The following is a 26,547-nucleotide window of genomic DNA, read 5'->3' as shown; positions in this document are numbered from 1 at the left end:
CTCCGTGGCCATCCTATGGCAGTAGGCTTACTCCAGACTCAGGTGTGTAAGAAAGAGACATTCCTTCATTTTCTTTGCATCAAATTAAAACATTTTCAAGCCTTCTATCCAAAAATTTGTTCACAAAGCTGAAAGCCTATATAGACCAATGCTGGAGGTAAAGTTGAAATAATAATTGAAGATCTACCCTTTCTTAAAAGAGTCCAGGCTAAAAGGGATTGATGGACAAGTCTACCAGCCACCAACAAGCAGTTATTTCCTTCTTGTATACCTCGTCTGAATCAGAGGAGAGAAGATGGGGTGCTACCCAATCTGAAGTGAAAATCAAACAAAGACAGTGTCCAACATGAGCTATAGGCCAGCTTCATATAGGAACATAAAGCCTTAAGTAAAATATTTAGATAGCTCAGGAAATAAGAGAAAGGCAAAGGAGAAAAGGAAAGATACACCCATTTGAATGCAGAGTTCCAAATGCAAGGAGAGAGAAGAAAGCCTTCCTCAGTGAGCAAAGCAAAGAAATAGAGGGAAACAATAGAATGGGAAAGACTAGAGATCTCTTCAAGAAAATTAGAGATATCAACAGAATATTTCATCCAAAGATGGGCACAATAAAGGATAGAAACTATATGGACCTAACAGAAGCAGAAGATATTAAGAAAAGGTTGCAAGAATACACGGAAAAACTATACAAAAAAGATCTTGATGACCCTCGATAACCACAGTGATCAATCACCTAGAGCCAGACATCCTGGAGTCTGAAGTCAAATGGGCCTTAGGAAGAATTACTATGAACAAAGCTAGCGGAGATGATGGAATTCCAGCTGAGCTATTTCAAGTCCTAAAAGATGGTGCTGTGAAAGTGCTGCACTCAACATGCCAGCAAATTTGGGAAACTCAGTAGTGGCCACAGGACTGGAAAAGGTCAGTTTTCATTCTAATCCCAAAGAAAGGCAATGCCAAAGAATGTTCAGACTACCCCACAATTGCATTCATCTCACACGCTAGCAAAGTAACGCTCAAATTTATCCAAGTGAGGCTTTAACAGTACATGAACCGTGAACTTCCAGATGTTCAAGCTGGATTTAGAAAAGGCAGAGGAACCAGAGATCAAATTTCCAACATCCGCTGGATCATTGAAAAAGCAAGAGAGTTCCAGAAAAACATCTACTTCTTCTTTATTGACTACGCCAAAGCCGTTGACTGTGTGGATCACAATAAACTGTGGAAAATTCTGAAAGAGATGGGAATACCAGACCACCTGACCTGCCCCCTGAGAAATCTGTATGCAGGTCAAGAAGCAACAGGTAGAACCGGACATGGAACAACAGACTGGTTCCAAATTGGGAAAGGAGTATGTCAAAGCTGTATATTCTCACCCTGTTTATTTAACTTATATGCAGAGTACATCATGTGAAATGCCAGGCTGGATGAAGCACAAGCTGGAATCAAGATTTCTGGGAGAAATATCAATAACCTCAGATTTGCAGATGACACCACCCTAATGGCAGAAAGTGAAGAGGACCTAAAGAGCCTCTTGATGAAAGTCAAAGAGGAGAGTGAAAAAGCTGGCTTAAAACTCAACATTCAGAAAACTAAGATCATGGCATCTGGTTCCATCACTTCATGGCAAATAGATGGGGAAACAGTGGAAACAGTGGCTGACTTTATTTTGGGGGGCTGCAAAATTACTGCAGATAGTGACTGCAGCCATGAAATTAAAAGACACTTACTCCTTGGAAGGGAAGTTATGACCAACCTAGACAGTGTATTAAAAAGCAGAGACATTACTTTGCTGACAAAGGTCCATCTAATCAAGGCTATTGGTTTTCCAATAGTCATGTATGGATGTGAGAGGTGGACTATAAAGAAAGCTGAGCACTTTTGAACTGTGGTGTTGGAGAAGACTCTTGAGAGTCCCCTGGACTGCAAGGAGATCCAACTAGTCCATCCTAAAGGAAATCAGTTCTGAATATTCATTGGAAGGACTGATGCTGAAGCTGAACCTCTGATACTTTGGCCAACCGATGTGAAGAACTGACCTAGTGGAAAAGACCCTGATGCTGGGAAAGATTGAAGGCAGGAGGAGAAGAGGGGAACAGAGGATGAGATGGTTGGATGGCATCACCAACTCGATGGACATGAGTTTGAGCATGCTCTGGGAGTTGGTGATGGACAGGGAAGCATGGTGTGCTGCAGTCCATGGTGTCACAAAGTCGGACACGACTGAGCCACTGAACAGAACTAAACTGAAGGTATTGACAATAGAAATTCAGCAGGATATTGAAAGAATAAAAATGACAATTGTCAGGCTTATTCCAGAAACGTAAGTAAGATTTAACAGTAGGAAATCTACCAGTATAAAGCACTACCTTCATAGATGAAAGGAGGAAAATATTTATCAATAGAAGCGGAAAAAGCATTGGATAAAAATTCAGTACCCACTCATGGTTTTTAAAAATATGTTAACAAACTGTCTTGAGATAAAAAGCTAGAGGTATCATGCTCCCTGACTTCAGACTATACTACAAAGGTCCAGTAAGCAAAACTATATGGTACTGGCATAAAAACAGACACATAGATCAATGGAACAGAATAGAGAGCTCAGAAATAAACCCATGCATTTATGGTCAACTCCCCTGGAAGAGGGCATGCCACCCACTCCAGTATTCTTGCCTAGAGAATCCCATGGACAGAGGAGCTTGGTTTGCTGCAAGTTCATAACAGCAAAAACTCGGAAATATCACACACATGCCTGAATCTTTTATAAACAGCCAACCCAAATCTTCATGGCAGATAGATGGGGAAACAGTGGAAACAGTGGCTGACTTTATTTTTCTGGGCTCCAAAGTCACTGCAGATGGTGATTGCAGCAATGAAATTAAAAGACGCTTACTCCTTGGAAGGAAAGTTATGACCAACCTAGATAGCATATTAAAAAGCGGAGACATTACTTTGCCAACAAAGGTTCGTCTAGTCAAGGCTATGGTTTTTCCAGTGGTCATGTATGGACTAGAGAGTTGGACTATAAAGAAAGCTGAGTGTCGAAGAATTGATGCTTTTGAACTGTGGTGTTGGAGAAGACTCTTGAGAGTCCCTTGGACAGCAAGGAGATCCAACCAGTCTATTCTAAAGGAGATCAGTCCTGAGTGTTCATTGAAAGGACTGATGTTGAAGCTGAAACTCCAATACTTTGGCCACCTGATGCAAAGAGCTGACTCATTAGAAAAGATCCTGATGCTGGGAAAGATTGAGGGCAGGAGGAGAAGGGGACGACAGAGGATAAGATGGCTGGATGGCATCACTGACTCAATGGACATGAGTTTGCATAAACCCCTGGAGTTGGTGATGGACAGGGAGGCCTGGCATGTGGGCCTGGCCACGGCTGAGCAACTGAACTGAACTGAACCCAAATCTGAATGATTAAGTTGCAATCAAACTGAGTTGGAATAGGCTTGTGTGCTCAGTTGCTCAGTAGTGCTCAACTCTCTGCGACCCCATGATCAGGCTCCTCTGTCAATAGGATTTCCCAGGCAAGAATATTGGAGTGGCTTGCCATTTCCTTCTCCAGGGGATCTTCCCAACGCAGGGATTGAAGCTGTGTCTCTTGTGCCTCCTCCTTTGGCAGACAGATTCTCTACCATTGCACTACCTGGGAAGCCCAAGGTAAAGTAGGTTTGTATTAATATTTACTGACCAAGGCAGATCTTTAACACCTAATATTGAATTAAAATGATAGAATGGTAAAATGGTAAGTGCAGAATGGTAAATAAAGGTGATCCAGTTGTGTTTTATGCAGCTGTGCAGAAGTTTGGAAGTGTACCTAGATGTGACTGCACCACCTGGGGCAGGCCCTGGACAAGAGACTCCAGCACCCTCACAAAGAAAATGTATTTGTGGGTTACTTGTCTAATAGAAAATATGCATAAACGGGAAAAAAATAAAGTGTCTTCTGCTGACCATACACTTGGTAAGTGGCAAGAGATAGGGCAACTCTGGACACTGAGGTTTCCTGCTGGGCAGGCAGGATTGTAAGTGCTCCAGACCCATGTGCGCCCTCTGGGGTTGGGGTTCACGCCAGCAGCCAGTGCTGCATCCAGGCTCCCAAATATCACTGGTGGCCCCTGGCACACGTCTGTTCACCTGGCACACGTCTGTTCACCTGGCACTTGTGGGTGTGCATGAGGCAGAGGCCAGGCACCTGCCCAGTGGGCAGCTTTCCTTCTGACCCGCCTTCCCCCTGGGCTGTGCTCCAACTCCAGGTGCGACAGTGGATTGGCTACTGTCCCCAGGTCGATGCCCTGCTGGACCACATGACGGGCAGGGAGACGCTGGTCATGTTCTCCCGGCTCCGGGGCATCCCTGAGCGTCACATCAGCTCCTGTGTGGACCAAATTCTTGATGACTTGCTCATGTACAAGTATGCCGACAAATTGGTGAAGACCTACAGGTGAGACTCTGGGTCCCCTCAGCCCTCCCTGTCCCAAAATAAGATGTGCTCTGGTTCTGTTCAGTGCTGGGGGGTAGGGCAAGGCCTGCTGGCTCTGTGCCTGGGGGAGCTGTGTGGTCCTCACCACTGCTCAGGTTTCCAGGGAGGTAGCCTTCCTCCTCTGTGAGAATGGGTCAACGGCCTTGGCTGTCCCATGGCCCTGCTTCCTCTGGTTACTTGGCTGAGGATGGGCTGACGCACCACAGCTGTTACTCTTCCTGCCGCTTCACAAGGGCTTCTTACCTGCAGCAGATTTGCACTGCACACCCACACTCCCGCACCCTGCTCTGTGTGAGCCATCTGAGTAGCTGATGTTCAGCTGAAGAGTGTGGGGTCTTCCTGAGTCTTTGTCACCAGTGATCCTAACCCAATTCCAGTTAGCTTAAACAAAGCAAGGCTACTCGGTCCCAAGTCCCAAGCCGCCCCTTGAGCTGTGCACAGAGCCCCTGCAGACTGTTAGCAGAACTGGGTCAGGGAGCCCAGGAGTTAGAGGATGGTGCCCTCTTTCTTCCGTTAACTTCTGTTTTAATCATGTTTTCATGTTTCCCTGCATCTTTTGATGATTAAATGAATTAACATTTGGGAAGTACCTTTCCATCATAAATGCTATGTGTTCATTAAAAGAAGTTAGTTAAAACGGTTCTATGCCCTTACCCTGTGACACCCATAGAGGCCCTCAGAGGAAATCCACGGACCGTGTGCTCAGCTTGGACCAATCCCTATGCCCAGGAGAATGGTTTAGATGCTGAGTGGACAGCTGAGTCACGGTGTACCCCTGGGGGAGGGTGGTGGGTCATGTTACTGAACACCCCACCAGGGTGCATGAGCACTTTCTTAACAAAGGAAAAAGCAGGGAAGATTGCACTTCTGGAAACTTAAGGTTGCCAGTCACCCAATTTTTCCCCCTCGGCCGCAGTGGCGGCAACAGGCGGAAGCTGAGTGCCGGCATTGCCCTGCTGGGAGAGCCTGTGGTCATTTTCCTGGATGAGCCATCCACTGGCATGGACCCTGTGGCCCGGCGTCTGCTCTGGGGCACTGTGGCACGGGCCCGAAAGTCCGGCAAGGCCATCGTCATCACCTCCCACAGGTTCAGCCAGGACGGGGGCTGTGAGCTGGGTGGGCCAGGAGGGGCTGGGTGGACAGAAAACCTGTTAGCCTCTGGTGAAGAGTCTGTGAGGCGAGTGGGCCACACCCTGAGCATGGGAATCAGGAACAGCTTGATCTGGGCATCAGCACTTTCCCAGGTGCACGGTTTTGGCCTGGAGGGCGGGCATCAGCATTCCCTGCTGCTATATCAGGCTCCGCCCCCTCTCCCCAGCATGGAGGAGTGTGAAGCCCTGTGCACCCGGCTGGCCATCATGGTGCAGGGTCAGTTCAAGTGCCTGGGCAGCCCACAGCACCTCAAGAGCAAGTTTGGCAGTGGCTACTCCCTGCGGGCCAAGATCCGGAGTGACGGGCAGCAGGAGGCCCTGGAGGAGTTCAAGGCGTTCGTGGGCCTGACCTTCCCAGGTATGTGCCGCAGAGGGCGCCATGCATCTGTGCATCCCTGAGGACTGGGCTGGGAGTCATGATTCCGGGGCCAACTCCATCCTCCCCCGGCCGTCCAGCCTGGCCCTCAGGGGGACATGGTCTCTGCTTTGTGCAGGCAGCGTCCTGGAGGATGAGCACCAAGGGATGGTCCATTACCACCTGCCCGGCGACGACCTCAGCTGGGCGAAGGTGAGCACATACCTGGACATCAGGGAGCACACCTCTGATGTCGTGCACTTTCAGAGTTCTGCTTCCAGTGGAAGTCCAATTCAGTCCTGCTGCAACATTCATGTGAATTTCATAGAAAATTTTGATAAGAATATTTGAACTGGAAGGGACCTCAGAGATCAGCTCCTTCCGCCCCCTCATCTCACAGAGAGGGGAGCTGGCTCAAAGAGGGCACGCCACATGCCCAAGGTACAAGGCAAGCCAGGACCCAGCGGGACCTCTGCCTCTGGCACCACTCCCAGCCAGGTCCCTTTCCTTCAGATCACAGATAGCTGAATTCCGCAGGACTGACTGCCTGAGAGGTGGTCTGGGAGCAGTTGAGAGAGGAATGGGCCTCTGGGGGCTCTGTAACAATCTGAGACCCTACGTCTTCCCACCCCTTGCTGCGTCCGCCCCCGCTCCCCTGTGCCTGCCGTCCACAGTGGCCCCCTCCCTTCCCGTAGGTGTTCGGCATTATGGAGCAAGCCAAGGCGATGTACATGTTGGAGGACTACTCAGTCAACCAGGTCTCCCTGGAGGACATCTTCCTGAGCTTCAGCTGCCCTGTGCCCCCTGCCCGAGGGAGTAACAGACAAGAGAGGGCCAAGCCCGCAGACCCCACATTTCCGTGTCCACCTCTCTCTCCCTCTTCCTCCCAGCGACCCTCTCCACCTCCCACTCCACCCCCCACTCCATCTTCCTCCCAGCCTTTCTCCTGGTCTCCCACTCCAATTCCCTTCAGGCCTTCCTCCTGGTCTTCATCTCAGCCACCCTCTCTGCCTCGCTCTCCACCTGCCTCCCAGCCTCCCTCACCACATCCCTCAAAAACTGCCTTGCTGTAATAAAGAGTTTCCTGTGCCAGGCTAGCCCGGGTGCACACAGCCTGCCATGGGCTGCAAGGCGCGTACAGAGGCAACCTGAAGACCCAGTAAGCTCAGCTTGGGGGTGGAGGAGTGGGCTAGCTCTCTGCCAGATGGAGGGCACCAGCCTTAGAGGCCTGGTGGAGAATCCAGGTCCATTTCTGTGGGAAGGGATCCCCTTGGATCACACGTAAGTGGCCTACAGGCTCACTGAGACCTGGCCGTGGGATCAGAGGGACACCTGTCATATCCCATCAGGAGCATGAAGGCCTGGGGGTGACCATGGCTGTAACAGGGCCGTGCTTCTGAGCAGAGTGTAAGAGGGCCGTGCTCCTGACTACAGTGTAACAGGGCCGTGCTCTTGACCATGGTGTAACAGGGCCCTGCTTCTGACTACAGTGTAACAGGGCCATGCCCCTGACCACGGTGTAACAGGGCCATGGTTCTGAAGGTAGGACAAGTTTGCAAACCTAAGTCACCATTTTCCAATATTTCAATATTTTGATTTGGGTGGCTCCATCTGTTCTTTGCCCTGGCCGTAACACTAACCCTAACCTGTGTGTGGCCTTCCATCAACCTGTGATGTAGTCTTAATTATCCCCATTGCCTGGAAGAGTAAGCTGAGACATAGAGACATCCAGCAACTTTCCATGGTCAGCTGATGGCAGAGCCAGGATTCACCGTAGGCAGAAGTTCTCAAGTGGGGTTCCTGGCTGGAAGCATCCACCCCTTCAGAAACTTGTTAGAAATGTGGGTTCTTGCGCCCCACCCCAGCACCGTTGAATCAGAAGTTTGGGAGGTGAGGTCCAGCAATCTGTGTTATGATGCAGCTCAGGTATGAGCAGCAGTGAGCTGGGACCATCAAGCCTGAGTGTGCATGGGTGTGGCCCTGCACCTTTATCAAGAGGGCCCTCCTCCAAGAAGGGCCCGGGCACACAGCTTCTCTGTCCAGCGTGGTCTCGCTAGCCCCTCTCACAAGCCCCGCTGGGCTCCTTTGCAGGTAGCCCTCTCCCTCCCTTCTAAGCCAAGCTCCAGGAAAGAGTGTGGTGTCTGCTGTTCCTGGCCCTACTTCCCACCCCCACATCTGGCTGCACACCCACCCCTCTTTCCTGTGACTTCCTGTGACTGCTCAGAGCCAGGGCCTCTGCCTGGAGGAGTCTAGCAACAAAGTTAACAGTGCAGGGGGGGGGGGACAAAAAGTACCAAACAGGAAGCTGTAGCCAGTGGGAACACAGGTGTATGAGAAAGGCTGAAAGCCTGCAGGCCTGGAGGACCCGCCCCTCCGGGTGGAGCAGGCCCCAGGCTTGCTCTGCTCTACCCACTCCTCTTCTGCACACACCACCCCCACCTCCTCACCCCTGGAACCTCATAGCCACGCTGTGATCATCTGTTCACTTGTCTCCTACTCCAGACTGGCTTGGAGGCTTGGCACCTTGGGTCCTGTGTGTGTTCAGCTGCTGAGCACAGAACCAGTACCCTGATGGAGTTCAGAGAGCAGCGTGAGCGAGGGGTGTGGACACAGAGCAGTTTGAGGCCTTGGGAAGAGTGTAAGAAGAGAGCCTTGACCCAGATTCCCTGGCTTCTCTGGGAAAAACCACTATGTCTTTGGCCATCAAGCACTTCTCCCAGAAGTTGCATTTCTTTCCTTGTCAGAATGTCTCACGGAGGAGGTGGGGTGTGAGCTGGTTCCTGAAAGACAAGGCCGGGTGGGCACTGCCTAATACTTGGGTGAACGGAGTGCTGCAGCCACTAAAGCAAGCAGGCGTGCTCTTCTGTTTTAGTGGGCTCCCAATTGACCGCGAGGAGATGGTGAAGACTGACAAGGCCCAGGTGACACTCTGAGGGCTTGCCCTGGGAGGGATGGAGGGGTCCAGGGTGAGCCGCGTTTCAAGGGAAGGAGTCAGACGCGCTGAATGAATCACCCAGGCCTGTTTCTGCCCCGCGATCTATACCAACAGCGGCGCGGCACAGAACCAAGGGTCTCCTCGCCTGAAGCAAGGACGGGAGGCAAGGCCTTCGGGCTCAGGGTGCAGGCCACTAAGGTTAGGGGGCAGCCTTGGTGAGGTGCCTCCCGCGGACGCCCGCTCGCCTGCGTCCACGCAGGTCGAAGACCGCGTCGGGGTCCGCGCTCAGAGACCCCGGGCTCGGAGGCGCTGCCGGTCCGCTCAGACCTTCACTGACAACCCACTGTGCGCCATGGGCTCTGGTCGCCGGGATCTCTGCCGCCGACTCAGCGGCAAGGCCGAATCCCAGAACAGGGCAGGTCAACGCGGGTCGGAGCGAAACCAGGAATTCCACTGCCGACTGCCCCGGAGCCGCGCTTCTTCAGACCCCAGCCCGTGCTTGGGAGGCGGGGCGGCCGCGCAGGCTCCACCAATCAACAGCCGGCGTTCGAATTCGCATCCTGGACCAGCCAGTCGCGGGCGCCCGATGCCGAGGGGGCGTGGCTCGGGGCGGAGCCCGGTGGGGTAGTGGCGCTCGCCCCCCGTGGTGGGCCAATGGGAACGCCCGGCGCGTTTGAAAACTCAGGCGGGAGGCAGGCGGGTCTGCGCCTGCGTGGGGAGGCGCGCTCTGGGCCCGCGGGCGGGTCTGGCGGCTACAGCGGCGGCGGCTGCGGCCACGGCAGCGACGACGGCTATGGGGAGCGGAGGCGGTGAGCGTGGGGCGCGGACGCGGTGGAGTGGCCTCCAGACTGAGTGGGGCCAGCTTGAGCCTTTCAGCCTGGGGTTCGGATCGTCCCGACGGCGCCTACCCGGCGCGCGGTTTAAATACCCAGCGGCGCCCGGCTCCGCGAGAAAGCGGCGCGAGGGGACCGCCACCTGTGCAGAGCCGTGAGCGCCGCCGAGCAATTTCCGTGGTTATACCGTGGCTGTCCTAGGGCAAGGGAGTGAGGATAATGGGGCAAAAGGCGAGGATTGGTCGAGCTGCGTATGCGCTCGGCTTTCGCATTAGGTTAATTACTGATGAGAAGCCCGGGTGAGGAACGAGGGGAGAGGGCAGGAAGACGCCCTGAGCAGGGAGCTTGCCGGTGGTGGAGCAGCCACCTCCCATGGGGACTGGAGGAAGGAGCGGATGAAGAACCGGGTGAAGCGTCAGGGATGGCTCCTTCTGCCACAAGCTCCTCTGCTTGGAGGGAGGAAAGAGTTGCTGGAGTTTAAGTTGGAAGGACCCCCTGTCAGGGTCTCAGAGGACCCTGAGACTGGCGGGACAGCTCTGACATCCACAGAACTGGGACTGGCCTGCCCTCCAAGTCCACCCTTGGCTTCTCTGCAGGGCGGACCCTCTGAATTTGAACTCGAAAACCTGATTGTTCAAATCCTTATTAACATTTCATGTTTTAGTCATGTGTGCAAATAGAAGCAAAGAAATCAGCTAGAGTCCAGGCGTCTCCCTGGCTAATCATCATCAACACTGTCTGCTCTTCCTTTCTTCCTCGTTGTTATCTGGGCTCTGGGTCAGACGGTTTCCCAATGGCCAGCTTACATGATTACTACTCACTGTAAACATTTATCGAATAATTTGAATGAATGAAGATATCTCTTATACCACTACCGCTTCTTTATTTAATCTTTGGGACTGTAACTATGGCTGGGGCAGAGGACCAGTAACTGTTAAAACATGTTCAGATGTAACTTTTCATATCACAGTTCATTTCCAACACATCACTTAAACCATTCTGATTTGTTTTCTTAAGTGATCCACTGTAGGTGTGCCAAGTGTTTCTGTTATCCTTCAAAGCGGAGAATAAGAAGGAGACCTCGAAACCTCACAATCTTGAATCTCCCTGAAGATGTGCTCTTTCATATCCTGAAATGGCTTTCTGTTGGAGATATCCTCGCTGTCCGAGCTGTAAGTTGTCAGATGAACACAGTGTCAACCCTGGCATTGTTGATTTTACCACGAAGGCTTCATGTCTCAAATGTCAGAACAAAAACTCTGGCTACCGATGAGGGTAGATGATCCCCAACGGTGATGTTGGTAGTAGACATTTGAGGTTGTTCTGACGACAGGAAAGCAAAAACATAGGACAGCAAGGTTTGAGTCCGCTCTTTGCAGTGTTTATTTTAACAGAGAAAGTACCTTTTCCTGGCAGTGAAATCTGAATCCCTCAAGATACGGGACAGTGTTAAGAAGAAAAAGAGTATGTTCTTGAGGATGGTGTGAAGTAGAAGTGTTAGTTGTTCAGTTGTGTTCAACTCTGTGACCCCATGGACTGTAGCCCACCAGGCTCCTCTGTCCATGGGATTCTCCAGGCAAGAATACTGGAGTAGGTAGCCATTTCCTTCTCCAGGGGATCGTCCTGACCCAGGGATTGAACCTTGGCCTCCTGTATTGCAGGCAGATTCTTTACCGTCTGAGTCACTAGGGAAGCCCTTATGAGGACAAATCTCATATAATATCCAGTGCTGAAAGGGGCTCTGGGCCTTATTGTGCAGACATCAGAACTGCAGCCTCACCCTGAGCCACTTAACCAAGGGCATCCAGCAAATTAGTAGGGGAACACCCACAAGAACCCATTTGTCTGACTCCCAAACCTGCCTCCATTGTGTTCATAACATCTGCAAGTGCCATTTCCAGTGGCAGTGGGAGCTTTTGCACTTAAAATGCTTGCTAGTGCCCCCATTGACCGCCCAGATTCCAGCTGTGCTCCCACTAGCAAAACAGATTTCTGACCTACCCGTTAGCCTTAGAGTCGGTTTCCCTGGTCGTTGCAAGTATATAGCATTATATCCTGTTTCTCAGCCTGGTGCTTAACCCCACTTCTAGGACCTGTCCCCACCTTTAGAACCACAGAGAAAGTTGTGTCTGATTTCTTTTCTCTGTTCAAAGCAACTGCTAGTTAGTTTGATACACAGAGCCCAGGAGGCCTTACTGGTAGGGTCAGAGGGAGACAGGAGATCCTATGTCTGTCTAACCCTGTCTTCAACAGCTCCAGAAGTGGGCCTTCCCTGTAGTCCCTTGATAACCCCCCACCCCACTCCCGTTGTTCCTCAGGTACATTCCCACCTGAAGTACCTGGTGGACAACCATGCCAGCGTGTGGGCATGCGCCAGTTTCCAGGAGCTGTGGCCTTCTCCGGGGAACCTGAAGCTCTTTGAAAGGTATCTGCACCCAAGAGCAGCCGGGCTTCCTCTCACTCCTGGCCTTCCCTGCCGTGCCAGCCTGTCTCAGGGCTGGACCTGGCCATGGTTTTCCTTCTGCATGTAGGCCTCTGCCAACACCATATCCCCCAGGGAGTGACTGAGAGTATAGACCGCACCCATCGAGTCACATGACTTCCAGCACAGTCATGGGTCATCCGCACCCCCAGCTCAGACCTGCCACTCATTAGTCACAGTGGTGCTTCTGGAAGGTCCGCTTCGGCTGTGACCCATCCCACGTGGCTCAGATGCAGGTCACCTGCACATGGAAACTTATTTCTCTTACTTTGGTCAGGACCATGTGGTTTGAATCCTAGTGCATTACATTCCCTGGCTGATCCCACCCCCTCCGACAGACCTGGAGGAAGAGCCAGAGGGGCCAGGAGCCACACAGTGTGCCCGTGGTCACAGGCAGGCTGCCTGAGACATAGTCCACGAACCATACAGCCCACCCACTTAGAGTGTACTGATCAAGTGGTTTTTAATATATTCACAGCATTGTGCAATCATCCACACTGTCTGACTTGACCTTCTCATGACCCCTGGCTGAAGCCGCATAACCATTCGCTGTCTGTCCGTATCTTCCCAATAGTAATCCAGACCCTAGACAACCTCGCATCTACTGTCTGTCTCCATGTATTTGCCTGTTCCGGGCATCTCATACGAGTGGGGTCATAAACCATGTGGCCTGTTGTGACTCTTTTGCTTAAGCATGTTTTAAGGCTCATCCATGTTGTAGCGTGTCATGGATAATAGATATTTAGTCGCATTACCAGAAAAAAGTTTCTGTTCAGAAAGTAAGTACTATAGTTTCAGGTGCTGTGGTAGAACATAACCTTAATAGAATAAAATCATGCAGTATTTCATGTTCCTGTTGTTCCAGGGCTGCTGAGAAAGGGAACTTTGAAGCTGCCGTGAAGCTGGGCATTGCCTACCTCTACAACGAAGGCTGTAAGTGCTGCTGGGTCTGGGGCTGGCCTCGCCCCACTTGGTGTTGACACTTTAGAACAAGCGCTAGGGACTTCCCTGGTGGTCCAGGGTTAAGACTCCGAGCTTCCACTATAGTGGGCATAGGTTCAATCCCTGGTTGAGGAACTAAGATCCCACATGCCATACACTGCAGTCAGAAAAAAAAGAAAAATAGAACTCACATAAGCCCTTGCCCGTGTTCACAGTTTAGTCACTGCTCTCGCCGTGTCTGGCTGTGTACCATTGTATCTTGGGAGCTGTGTCAGAGAGGTGTCCTGCTCAGGGATCCATTGATGAGCTTTGATTCTGTAGGTCGGGGGTCACCTCTTTCTTAATGAGCCTTTAGTTTTGATTGATAACGAGTGGCTCTGAGCAGAGACTCGGAATGGGAACTTCTCAGGTGAGCCAGCCCTCCTGGCTCCCTAGTGAACACCGTAGCCCACGAGTAGACCCCAGCTCCACTCCTTGGCCACAGCTCATCTGAGGGACTTGGGGTGGCGGTCACAGCATGCCTGATGCCTGGTGTCAGTAACACAGGGAGGGAGCCAAGGCCCTTGGCGGGAGGCAAGTTCACGCAGGCCAAAGCCAGCCTGGTACCTAGATTCCTTCACCCCCAGGGGCAGGTGCTCCTCAAAAGAGCCTGATATGACCCTCTCTTCCGACTCCTGCTGGTATGCTGGGCTCACTAAGGAAGGAGCCTGCACCTGGTCCTGTCCCAGCTCCCAAAACGCATAAAGTCTTGAGTACGTCCACCATTTTTCTGCTTCTAAAAGACCTGGCATCTTGCTGAGAGGTCGCCCCAGTCATAGTTGGTTGACTGGACTGTTTTTTGGAGACGATGAGCCGTCCACCCTCCCGTCATCTGATCATCCCATCATCCGGCATTGCGTAGAGAATTCCCACCGTTCAGCTAACCCATCCAGGTGTACAGCCCAGTCGGTGTCTTCACAGAGCTGTGCAACCAACACCACTCATTTTGAAATGTTCTTGTCACCCCAGAAAGAAACCCCCGTTAACTGGGAGCTGGGCAGCAGTTGCCCACAGGAGGGTGGGCCTGTGATGCCTCCATGGGGTCGGGGGTGGGGAGCACCTTCCTGGATGTTCAGACTTCAGGCTGTGGGAGGAGCCACAGGGCACTTGGTTCACGGGACACAGGAAGAAAAGCATGGAGCCCCCGTCCCGACTCTTCTGCCCTAAAACACCAGCAGCCTCGCGTGCCAGTGGCATAAGGCCATAGACTTTCCGTAAGGACTGGAGGGACTGCTGTGCTCGCCCCCAGAGACATCCCGTCTTGCTCTGTCCATCTCTGCAGTGTCGGTGTCTGACGAGGCCCGGGCGGAAGTGAACGGCCTGAGGGCCTCTCGCTACTTCAGCCTGGCCGAGCGGCTGAACGTGGGCGCCGCGCCCTTCATCTGGCTCTTCATCCGCCCGCCTTGGTCGGTGTCCGGGAGCTGCTGCAAGGCTGTGGTTCACGAGAGCCTCAGGGCGGAGTGCCAGCTACAGAAAGTGAGTCCCAGCCCGGGGTGCAGGTGGGGCACCCCACGGGGTCCCAGGAGATGAGACAGCCCTGAGGGGAGATGCTGTGGACCATGTGAAGTCAGGGACTTGAGGGCAGCGGAGGCTCCAAAAACTGCAAATACGGGAGCGTTTGCAAACAACCAGCAGGCGGGGAGACGGCAGATCCAGGGTTGGGGGCCTGGGGGCAGGGCAGGGCTGCAGATGGGGTGCCCACGGAGAAGGACAGCCAGAGGCTCCGAGACGAGGTTGGGGGAGGCCTGGAGTCGAGGCCGGCTGGGGAGCAAGAGGACCTGCACAGGGGGTGTGGCAGGGATCGAGGGGGGCCCCAGGAAGTTCCCCATCGACAGTTACCCTTTCTTCTCTAGACCCACAGGGCGTCCATACTTCACTGCCTGGGGAGGGTGCTGAGTCTCTTCGAGGTGAGTCCCTTCGCCCGCCCCCTGTGCTGCTCGGCGTCATAGCCCGGGTGGGCACTGGGCACAGCAGGTCTGCGGCTCTGTGCTTCTCATCTCTCCGGCAGCTACCAGCACCAAGGTCTGGGACGTTCACGAGGGGCCGTGGGAGGAGGCCCCGAGGTCTCCCAGACTAGAGCCCTGTCTGTGCAGCTGGTGGAGCCAGAGCGTCTGATGGGCAGGACGGGCCTGGATGCTTCCCGGCCCACTTGGGCGGCTCCCTCCACCGCACGAGAGTGAAAGGCCCCGCCGCAGCAATTCGGGGAGGGTGGTGGCCTCTGGCGACAGGTGCTCTGACCGCAGCAGGGAAGGACCTGGGGTGTGAGCGAGGAGCCAGAGGGCCTTGGGGATCTCCACCACCCCCCACCTCGGTCACCGTGTGGGCCCTGGCAGGAGGAGGCAGGGCGGGAGGGCAGAGCTCGTGGGCTCAGGCCACGTGATTCTCACATCGCGTATCTTCAGGGAGGTTGTTTCTCCGCTAATTTAGTTAACTGATTTTATTAAAGTTGAGCGCTGCATGTGTGGTTTCTTACTCTAGGATGAAGAGAAACAGAAGCAGGCCCGGAACCTGTTTGAAGAGTCCGCTAACCACGGGTGTCTGACCAGCTCATACCTCCTCTGGGAGAGTGACAGGCGGATGGATGTGAGTGGGCCCAGGTCTGGGAGAGCGTGGGTGACGCTGGCCAGATGCGCGGTCTCAGAGCAGCCCTGGTCAAGGGTCCGCCAGCACAGGGGGTCCTCCTGGGCCCCCTGGGGCTGCTCTCAGCTCTACCCTGGGAACGACCACCACCACTCAGGGGAAGAAGGGCCAGAAGAAAGGCCCAGCTGGGGCCCCTCTGGGGATTTTGGGGGAACACTGAAGAACCCCAGGGGTTGGATCTGCGTTCCTCCAGAGACACGCCCATGTAAGGGCATCTCACATTGACAGATGCTGGACCCCGGACGGTGCCTCCACAGCTTCCGGAAGCTCAGGGACTTTGCTGCCAAAGGCTGCTGGGAAGCGCAGGTGAGCTGGGAGCCAGCTTGGTCTCAATGCCTCCTCTCTGAGATCCCAGGGCGGGGCTGCCAGGCTCCTGCGGAGGGCGGGGTTGGGGGGGGTCACTGTGGGGCAACTCTGAGGGCGGTCAGCTCTGAGGTGTGCAGGGAGGGCAGCCTGGGAACGCTTTGCCCATGGCACCAAAGACAGCCAGCCTCATCATTCCTACATGCTGTGGACTAACCACAGCTGCTGTCCAGAGTGTGGACAGCTCCCTAAAGCTGGCCTGCGGGGACAGCATCTTGGCAGTGGGACCTGAGGCTCCTTAGAGCAGATTGGCGTGAGGCACGCTATCCTCTTTCCAGTATCTGACCCCTCACCAGGTTGTCCAGTGTTGGACCTGGACGTTGGAGGACTGTAGTTGGCGTTCACCAGACACTATCCCTGTGCAGCTGTAAGGAAGTCACTATTTCCAGACAAATCAGAGGAAGTCCCCCTTGGCCAAGCTGGTGCCTGTGACCCCACCGAGTTGGGGCTTTAGTCACTGGCCCTTAAAAACTTGCGACCAAGTCCCCAGCAGGGATGCCCACCTGACACATCACAGGCCACTATAACGTTTGTGTCCAGAAAGGCACGCAGCACGTTTACAAGAAATGTAACAATCAACAGTGTGTTTCTAAGACAAGGTCAGACTAATCAATAAGAACAGTAAGGCCCCATAGAAGTACCCGGGGCCTCAGTATGCGCAGAAACAAGGGAGTAAATACAAGCCGTTAAAATATGGGGCAGATTTGACCTCACTGCTCATCGGAAAGGTGCTTGTTTAGAGAAGTCATGGCCAATCCCACAAGCAGATCACACACACACGTATTCTTTGCTTCTGAGTGGCTAGCTAGTAACTTCTGAAAACAAACATTCTCAAGGAGAGCAGTTTGTGCCGGCCAAGATGTGATAAGATAGTCTTCAGTGTTCTGTGAGTGGGGTGGCAATCCGAGCAGGTCTTCCAGAAAGCATCAGGGCACAGGCAGCGCCTGGAGGTCGGCCGCACGAGCAGAAGGCGCGCAAGCCTGCACAGCGGCAGCCCCCCAGGCGACAAAACTTACAGGAAACCCCCTCAGAGGAAGGACAGGGCAAGAAGCCTCCACAGCGGCCGCCCCCCAGGCGACAAAGCCAACAGAAACCCCCTCAGGAAGGACAGGGCAAGAAGGGGCTGACCTCCCCTTCTCTACCTCGTCTGTTTTAAACATTCTACCGTGACTTACTAGTTACTTCCAAAAGCATAAGTAAAATCTTGGCCCTCCTGTTCCAGCAGGCTTAGAGGGTGTAAGTGGGCCAGGGTGTTGACAGACAGGAAGGCCCTGGCCCCTGCTCACCCCATGACTCTTCCGCCCACAGGTGTCTCTAGCCAAAGCCTGTGCACATAGACACCAGCTTGGATTGGAAGCAAAAGCCTCCAGCGAGATAGTCTGCCAGTTGTTCCAGGCCTCCCACGCTGTCAATAAGCAGAGGGTCTTCTCTGTCCAGAAAGGGCTCAATGACACGATGAGGTAAGGGGCCCAAACTGCCCACGGTGACGAGGTCCTGTGACAGGCCCGCTGTGTTGTCAGCCCCACTGGGATCCCCCTGTGTGTGTGTGTACATGTGTGCACGTGTGTGTGTGTGTGTGTTTTCTAAAACCAGTAATGCCCAAGTTACCTAGGGCTTTGGGGAAAAAAAAATTCCCATATGAGTCTGTTTTCTCCAGTTTCCCTTTTTAGGCCTCAGAAAGTGTTAAACCACTTTAAACATCTTTCTAAAATGATGCCAGAAAAACTACCTTTTCTTTCCAACCCATCCTCACGTGCATCAGCGTCATCAGGGGAAGTGGGGGCCTGCAGCCTCGGAACCCCGTGACCTGCCTCTTCCCACAAGTCCATTCTCCTCTGAAGTTTGGAGATGACACACTGTTACAATCACAGAACATGTTAGAAAGCAAAGTGGAAAATGTGAATAATTTTCTAAGCTCGTGCTAGGGATTTCAAGTGCGTTTTAGATGTATGACGGGCAGGCCCTGGCTGTGCGGTCGGGTCTCCGCTCACAGCAGGGCTGCAGTGTCCCCTGCTCCCACATTCAGTGTCACCAAGCTGCTGTGCCTTTTTTTTTTTCTTTTTAATTAATTAATTTATCTGGCTGCACCAGGTCTTAGTTGCAGCACGCAGGATCTCTTAGTTGTAGCATGTGGGATATAGTTCCCTGACCAGGGATCGAACCCAGGCCCCCTGCACTGGGAGATTGGGAGCTCAGAGTCTCAGCCATTGGACCACGAGGGGAGTCCCAAGCTGCTGTGCTCCTGAGTCCTGGACCTGCGCTGCTGGTGCCCCTCCCGCCTTGTGCCCTCCCAGTCTGCCCTTTTTTTGGCAGGTGGGGGTGAGGGGACACTTTTGCTATTCCTTTTGTGTGTTGGGAGTGAGGGTTAACATAAACTTAACCTTTTCTGCTTTTCAAGAGCTAAAGTAGTTTTACTGAAATAATAACATAATATTATTTCAGCCCCAAGTTGAGCATCTGTTTTCCTCCATGTCAGACAACAGCTGACTTCTTCCTTTTCTCTAGTCGAGTTATAATTGATTTCCAACATTAGTTTCGGGTTTGACCACTTCAAAGTGTATGGTCCGGTTGGTCAGTTTTTGTCCGATCATTGCGTTTATCTAGGGTGTCCGCGCAGGGAGCATCGTCCTCTGCTCCCAGTCGTGGCTGGTGTGACCCTCATACCCCTGGGCGCTCCTCCCGGCCACCCCCTCCACTCTCCCACTCACTCTGCCCTCACCCCCTGCGCCTTCCCTCTGCCTGAGAAACACGCTCCTGTCTGGCTGCACAGAGCCCCTAACCATCATGGCCCGTCTCTCTGGCTTCCTTTCTGCTGTCTCCTCTCCTTTGTCCACCCCGTCCGGGCATCCTTGCGCTGCGTGCAGTGTCCCTGTGACGTCAGTGTCCCGGCTTGGCCTTGGCGCCATCGAGGAGGAGGGGCCCTGTGTCTGCTAGTTCTGCAGCCCGAGCCCTCCGTCGTGGTGGCCGAGAGCTCGAGCGCCCGGGCTCAGTGCCTCCTGCTTGGGCTGCATCCCTGGCTCTTTGCTCAACTGCAGGGGGTTGTGACAAACAACCCCACAGTGAGAGTTCTTCAGGGAGGAGACAGGTTTCCAGGATAGTAACCTTTGACCTGTGACCAGTCCCCAGTCTCCAGAGCAGACCCCCTCTGCCCACTTATAAGTGATGGTCCAGGCTCATCCAATGCCAGGGGGCCCCAGGGTAGGGGTGGGCAGGGTCCACATGTGTGCCCACATGCCTCCCAGGAACCAGGTCAGGAGCGCTGGGGCCCCCAGCCCCTCGGACGGTTGCTGGCATAAGCCCATGACACCTGAAGTGACCGCTCACCCTCGGGATGGATGGCTGGGCGGGACTGGGAGATGGGACCCATGGAGGTTCGGGGAGCGGGAGACAGGACCCTGTGGAGGTTCGGGGAGCAGGAGACGGGACCCTGTGAGGTTCGGGGAGCGGGAGACTGGACCCCGTGGAGGTTCGGGGAGTGGGAGACTGGACCCCATGAGGTTCGGGGAGCGGGAGACTGGACCCCGTGGAGGTTCGGGGGAGCGGGAGACGGGACCCCGTGGAGGTTCGGGGGGGCAGGAGACGGGACCCCGTGGAGGTTCGGGGAGCGGGAGACGGGACCCCGTGAGGCTCGGGGAGCGGGAGACGGGACACCGTGGAGGCTCTGGGGGCGGGAGATGGGGCTCGGGGGGTGGGAGACGGGACCCCGTGAGGCTCGGGGGGGCGGGAGACGGGGCTCGGGGGGCGGGAGACGGGACCCCGTGAGGCTCGAGGGGCGGGAGACGGGACCCCGTGGAGGCTCGGGGCCCCACAGGGGCTCTGCCTGGTGTTCAGGCACAGCGCTCTTCCTACAGGTACATCCTCATCGACTGGCTGGTGGAGGTCGCGACCATGAAGGACTTCTCGAGCCTGTGTCTCCACCTGACCGTGGAGTGCGTGGACCGGTACCTGCAGAGGCGGCTGGTGCCCCGGTACCGGCTGCAGCTGCTGGGCATCGCCTGCATGGTCATCTGCACCCGGTGAGAAACCCCCAGCCGGCCCTGCCCAGTTCACAGGCAGGCTTCCCAGTGGGACGGACAGGCCCTCAGTGCCCTACCTCATAATAACGGGGTTCTAATTTCAGGGGTGCCCAGAGCGGGTGGTCCTCCCCACACAGGGACGATAGGGCTGACCCTCCATGCGCGGGCAGCTGCTGCTCATCCCATGTGGCGGCCTCGCTTGGGCAGGAACCCTGTTCCCCTGGCCCGAGGGCAACACGGAGATGAGGGAGGCCACAGTCGGCTGCCCTTCTGAGTCAGGCTGTCAGCTCTGTGTCCAGAGACCCACGTCCAGCCAGGTTCACACCCCCTCCTACCTGTGGACAGGATGCGCGCTCCTCAGAGGTGGCGGTTCTGGCTCTTCCCGTAGGCCGTCTTAAGTTTCACGGAAGTCCACCTTCCTAAAACCAGCACCTCTCCGCCCAGTTTTGCCTGTGGACACAGCGTGGTTGGCACGTCCCACCATACATGTTGTATTTTTTTGTGTTTTAAACCAGCTTTCTCCCACATGGTCTGCCATCGCCCGGGCAGTGTTTGTAAGGCTTAGGGGGTGAGGGGCAGGCTCGCTGCACACAGTGGCATCATCTGCGGAGGACTGGTCAATCTTTGGCACAGTGACCCAGAGGCGTGTGTCACTGGGGTGTAGTGTATCTGCTTCATGAGCTCATGCAGGCGCCTAAGGCACTGACTTGCTCTCTGCCACTTACCATGGCCCCTGAGGCCAGCAGGTCCACGCCTGCAGCGAGCTCCGTCCTGTGGCCCTGATGGGAACTGGGTGCTATGCTTTCCTGGTGGCCAGGGAAGCAGGGTGTCCACAGGCGGAGGTAGTGGGGCTCAGGCCCGGTGAGCACAGGCCACACGCGGTCTGGCACCTCTCACATGTGCCTCAGAACCCGGAGCTCTGGGTCTTGTCACCAGAGAGGGCTGACACATGACGGGTCCCCAGCTTCCCCAGGTCTAAACGGCATGGTTACGTCCTTGCCATCAGAGACTGGGAGACCAGCCGTGAGATAATCGCTTTAAAAGATTTATAGGGGCTGAGACACCCCTCCATCCACTCTGAAAGCAGCACCTGCCGCTGCCCAAGCACGGGTTTGCGTTCCCCCCCCCGACGTCACACACCGCCCCACCGTGCCTACGGTACCCACTGCCCTGCCCTCTCTCAGCCAAGCCACTGCGGGAGCTACAGAGTGACCCTGGCGCAGGGAGGGGCCCTCACAGGCCGCTGGACCAGCGTGTCCCCTGCTAGCTGGCACTGGGAGAGGGGAGAGAACAGGGTGACCACCTGCCTAGGGACTGCCCGAGTCCCTCGGCCCAACCCCGGGCCGGGTCCAGACCTCCAGACAGCCTCTGGCTCTGGTTCTGCTGGCTCGCCTGCCTTCTGGGTTAAAGCTGTTCATGCTCACTCCAGAGCAGCTGGCACAGAGCAGGGCAAACCCTCATGCGTCGGGAGGTTAAGAGAATTGGCCGCTTACACCGTTCACGGCTGGATTTTGCAGAAACACCTGCATGCCTAGCAGCCTAGCCAATCTCCTGCCGCGGGCCTGTGGTGCTCGTACCCCTGCCCCTCAGCCTCTCCGACAGGCTGTGACCTTTCCAGTTAACCTCACCTGCCGGGGGCAGCCAGGTCAACTTGCTGGACTCGCCACCCCATCACTGAAGCCTAAAGCCCACTGAGGGGCGCGAGCTCAGATCCCTTGTTGACACTCCAGGTTCATCAGCAAAGAGATCCTGACAATCCGGGAGGCTGTGTGGCTCACAGACAACACGTACAAGTACGAGGACCTGGTGAGGATGATGGGCGAGATCATCTCGGCCCTGGACGGGAAGATCCGGGTAAGCGGCCGCTCGCCTTTCCCTCCTGAATCAAAGCCGAGTTGCACCAGGGGGTGTGGGGAGCAGAGGGCACGTGTGTGGGTCTGGCTTCTCTGCTCAGGGAAGCCCTGGCAGCGTGTCTGCATTCTAGCCTCCCCCCGAGCGGGCAGAGGGTCCTCTGCATGCTGCAACCCTACGTCCACTGCCCCGTCCCCCCAGGTCCCCACCGTGGTCGATTACAAGGATGTCCTGCTGACACTGGTCCCCATGGCACCAAGAACCCAGCACCTGTGCGGCTTCCTCTGTGAGCTCTCCCTGCTGCACACCAGCCTGGCCGCCTACGCCCCGGCCCACCTCGCTGCGGCCGCCCTGCTGCTGGCGAGGCTGACACACGGGCAGAGTAAGCGGCCGGTCCTTCTCACCTGCCTCTCAGAGCCGGGCTGAGCCGGTGGGCAGGGGTCTCCGGGAGTCAGGAGCTGGTGCTCGGGTCTGGGGGAGGGAGGAAGACAAAGCGGCGTGCTCCTCTCCCCTGAGGAGGAGGCAACAGGATGGACTAAGAGCCTTGGTCTGGGGGTGGCTTGGTATTACCCCACAGGGCGCAGTGGGCATGCGTGCCCTGGGCACAGGGCCTTTTCAGTGCTGAGCCCTAGGAAGCTCTATCCCAGAACCACTGGGGCTGTGGGCGTCAAGGCAGCCCCACAACCCCCACTTGCCTCTCCAGCACAGCCCTGGACCACCCAGTTGTGGGACCTTACCGGCTTCTCCTGTGAAGACCTCATCCCCTGTGTCTTAAGTCTTCATCAGAAGTGGTAAGTGTGTAAGGAAGCAAGCCCCACACACAGGGTACATCCTCCACACCATGGGTCCAGAGGGGGTTCACGTCACAGGAGGGCTGTTGGGCCGTGAGCTGCAGGTCTCAGGGTTGGCATTTAGAAATCCCAGGGCTATGTTACTTAGCACACACGTTTTTAACATTTGCTGTGTGGGCAGCAGCTCCTCCCCACCCAAACCTAACTCACAGACAGTAGAGCATAAGAAAAAACGGTCTCTCCACAACGGCGGTAACTCACTGCAGGAGGCTGGCATTGGCAGACTGCAGCCCAGGGCACAGGCCGGCCACGCCTGCCTCAGGCCCCCGGCCCTTCGCCTCTCCTCTCACCCCGGCTGGCAGCCTCGCTCCTCCCACTCGCTCCCACCCACACTGTGTGCACTGAAGCCCCCAGGGCCCCCTCCTTTCTCAGGCCATGCTGCCTCAGCATCCCCTTCCCCCACCCAAGGGGCTGGATGATTCTGCCTCCCTGCTACCTTCCCCTGGTTTTTTTGTTTTTTCAATCCAGATAAACTGGAAATATTTATTTACAAATGAAACTTTTTTTTAAGTGTGCAATTTGACAGGCTTTTGGTATAGAGTTGTGCAGGCATCACCACCATCAATCAGAGAACATCTCCCTCAAGAGAAACCTGCCCTGCCTCCCTAATACCTCCAGGTGTCCCCTCCCCACTACCCCCCACCGCGCAACACTCCTCTCCTTCCTGTTCTGCATGCTTCATCACGGGCTCACACACTGTGAGGCCTGTAGGTGGGAGGCCGCTCACACCTACACGGTGTCTCCACTGTGCAGGTAGCCCCTGGGCGGAGAGACCCCGTCTTATTTCTCCATCTGTGCACTGATGTACATTTGGGGGTTTTCTGTCTCCCCACTGCTGTGGACGACTGTGTCCAGGTCTCCGCGGGGATCTCTGCCCACCTTTCTCTTGGGGACACACCTGGGAGTGGGCGCTGGGTCATAGGTGCCTCTCGGGTTAACCAAGGGACTGCCGGGAGTTTGCTTGGCGGTGCTGGGCCCGCTCCGAGGACATCTCCCATCTGAGCGGGGGCTGCAGGTGGAGCCTCCTGGGGGCGGTGCCAGCACTCCCCGCCCCTCGAGGTCCCTCACTTGTCCCTCTGTCGGTAGCTTCCACGATGACGCCCCCAAGGACTACAGGCAGGTGTCTCTCACTGCCGTCAAGCAGCGATTCGAGGACAAGCGCTACGAGGAGATCAGCCTGGAAGAGGTACTGAGGGGTGCCGGTGGTGGGCCCACCCGCCTGGGGCCTCGCCTGCCCTCTGACCCTGGCTGCCCTGCAGGTGCTGAGCTACGGCCAGCTGTGTGCTGCCCTGGGCGTGAAACAGGAGAGCCTGGAACCTGCGCCCTTCCTCAGTGCGGGCGATATTCACGCCTTCCTCAGCTCACCCTCTGGGAGGAGGACCAAGCGGTGAGTGAGCCCGCGGGCCCAGCTGGGTTCCCGTGTGACCCCTGCAGCCCTCGGGGATCCCCCAGAAACGGAAGCTGGGCCGGCGGTCTGCAGCCCTGCCTCCTCCCCTGCGTGGCTCCAGCCCAGCTCCCTGTGGGCTTGGTGGTCCCGAGCACAGGCGGAGCCCCCCGGGGCCACACTGGCCCTCCACATGTCGCTCCAGCGCTCCAGCTGTACCCTGATGAGAGGCTGGGGCACTCGGTCCCCGTTACCCCCTACGTGTCCCCTTCACCCCGTCTCTTCCATTTCAGTGTCCTGGCTGTGGTGCCTGGAATAAGCCACCACCCCCCCCCCCTGCCGCCCCTGCAAAGAACTCCTATTCATCCTACAAAGTCCAGATAAGCAGGGACCTCACTGTGCTGCTGGCCCGACCTCTGCGAATCAGCTGTGCGCCTCCGAGGGCACTTCCTGGGTGCTCACAGCACACAGAGCGGGCGGGGCATGGCAGGGACCAGGCTGGGCCCCATGACACTGCAGCCTGTGACTGCATTCCCACCTGCCCTCACCGCAGGAAGCGGGAGAACAGCCTCCAGGAGGACAGGGGCAGCTTCGTCACCACACCCACCGCCGAGCTGTCCAGCCAGGAGGAGACGCTGCTGGGCAGCTTCCTGGACTGGAGCCTGGACTACTGCTCGGGCTACGAGGGCGACCAGGAGAGTGAGGGGGAGAAGGAGGGCGACGGTGAGCGCCGGGCCGCGGCGGGCGGGGCTGGCTGGGGTTGCGGGGGCTTGTGTCCAAAGAGCCCTGGAGAGCAGAGCTCCCGGCACTGCAGCCCACAGGGAGGACAGGCTGTGGCCCAGCCGGACCTGTGCTGCCGGGAGGACCGCACGGGGCAGGAACAGAACAGACCCACCTGCGTTCACGACAAGATCTTTCTAGAACATCCTGTGCCATGTGCCCCTTGCTCCCCTGCTGGGTTCTGTCCCTCGGGCATCCCTCCAGGACAGGCCACACAAGGCTCCGTCCCTATGTTTGGTCAGCCATCTGCAGACAGGGGGAAGGGAACTGGAGGGCCCAGTTCAAGGCCATGTCTATGGATTTTCTAGTTGGGTGTTTCTGCGTCCACTCAGGATTAAGTATTAGATGGCCACGATTTGTTGTCCTTTCTTCCTGTTCCCCATGTCACACGGGTGTCACCTCAAGCTTGGAAGACACACCTTGCCCTCGATTTCTTAAGCAGAGGGAAGGGGACTGACCGGCGAGTTTGAGGAGCTATGGCTGAGACGGGACTCCAGGCTGCCTTGGGTCCTGGCTGGGCCGAGGCTCACCCTGACGTCTCCCCGTCTCTCACAGTGACGGGTCCCAGCGGCGTCCTCGACGTCACCGTGGTCTACCTGAGTCCGGAGGAGCACTGCTGCCAGGAGTCCAGTGACGAGGAGGCCTGCCCGGAGGAGGCATGGGGGCCCCAGGACACACAGGCGCTGGCGCCGGGCCACCAGGCGCTGCGGACCCCAGGGCCGGAGCCCCCCCCGTGCAGCAGGTGGGGGCTGGGCAAGGACATCACGACATCGGGGTACTCCTCCGTCAGCAGCACGAGTCCCACAGACTCCGGGCACGCCTTGGGGGGGCCCCCCCGGTCTACCTCAGAGCTGCCCACAGGCAGCAGCTTGAACACACAGCCCTGCCACCACCATGCCCGGAAGTCGTGTTTACAGTGTCGCCCCCCCAGCCCCCCGGAGAGCTGTGCTCCCCAACAGCAGGTGAAGAGGAAGAACCTGTCAGCCCACAGTGAGGAGGAGGAGGAAGAAGACATGAACTTGGGCTTCTTGAAGCTGTGAGTGTGTCGGAGCGTGTGCTGCAGTGGACGTCTGGCTGAGGGGGGGCTGCTGCTGTGCTAGTGCGGGGCAGGGGACAAGACGGATCCCTGCGGATCCCCACTGGCCTCGCACGGGGACCCTAGAGAAGATCCAGGGGCAGGGACTCTTTCTCCTGGGGAGCCTATCACGAGCCATCAGAATCTCTAAAGCACAACGAAAACTCAGCTCCTCCTCTTAGGGAGGTTTAGCCTCAAAGCAGTCACGCCATGCCATGTCAGCCCTGTGTCTTTGTCCCCTCCCGTGTCTTGTCTTGCTTCCTCTGGGAAACAGCCCACGTCCTGGGCAAACATCCCCTCCACTGCCAGCACCCCAGGAACTGAGCTTTCACAGCTGAGAACACATGTGGCCCGAGTGCCCAGA

The 26,547-nt window shown here is 56.0% G+C and overlaps 2 protein-coding genes across 2 annotated transcripts in view; both read left to right on the top strand.

Annotated features, from left to right (window-relative positions):
• Window positions 1-9,555, top strand: part of LOC138076202 (ATP-binding cassette sub-family A member 17-like) — an 85,638-nt gene extending 76,083 nt beyond the window's left edge. The window contains exons 26-32 of the mRNA XM_068968417.1: window positions 4,260-4,447; window positions 5,403-5,573; window positions 5,805-5,995; window positions 6,132-6,205; window positions 6,688-6,808; window positions 6,931-7,061; window positions 9,187-9,555. Of these exons, the coding sequence (XP_068824518.1) occupies window positions 4,260-4,447; window positions 5,403-5,573; window positions 5,805-5,995; window positions 6,132-6,205; window positions 6,688-6,808; window positions 6,931-7,061; window positions 9,187-9,555 (1,245 nt within the window). The remainder of the gene's footprint in view (window positions 1-4,259; window positions 4,448-5,402; window positions 5,574-5,804; window positions 5,996-6,131; window positions 6,206-6,687; window positions 6,809-6,930; window positions 7,062-9,186) is intronic.
• A 102-nt stretch (window positions 9,556-9,657) lies between these two features.
• On the top strand, window positions 9,658-26,206 carry CCNF (cyclin F). Its single transcript, XM_068969174.1, has 17 exons — window positions 9,658-9,736; window positions 10,778-10,932; window positions 12,079-12,185; window positions 13,108-13,175; window positions 14,506-14,699; window positions 15,077-15,130; window positions 15,702-15,806; window positions 16,092-16,169; window positions 17,535-17,686; window positions 20,078-20,242; window positions 21,973-22,096; window positions 22,295-22,475; window positions 22,797-22,884; window positions 24,031-24,130; window positions 24,204-24,331; window positions 24,882-25,051; window positions 25,664-26,206. Exons 1-17 carry the CDS (start codon window positions 9,721-9,723, stop codon window positions 26,146-26,148), a joined length of 2,370 nt encoding a protein of 789 aa, XP_068825275.1. The 5' UTR covers window positions 9,658-9,720; the 3' UTR covers window positions 26,149-26,206.
• Window positions 26,207-26,547: the final 341 nt, after the last annotated feature.

The sequence above is a fragment of the Capricornis sumatraensis genome, chromosome 3 (assembly GCF_032405125.1).
Source record: "Capricornis sumatraensis isolate serow.1 chromosome 3, serow.2, whole genome shotgun sequence".
Lineage (NCBI taxonomy): Eukaryota > Metazoa > Chordata > Mammalia > Artiodactyla > Bovidae > Capricornis > Capricornis sumatraensis.
This window is presented reverse-complemented; position numbering and strand designations above follow the sequence as displayed.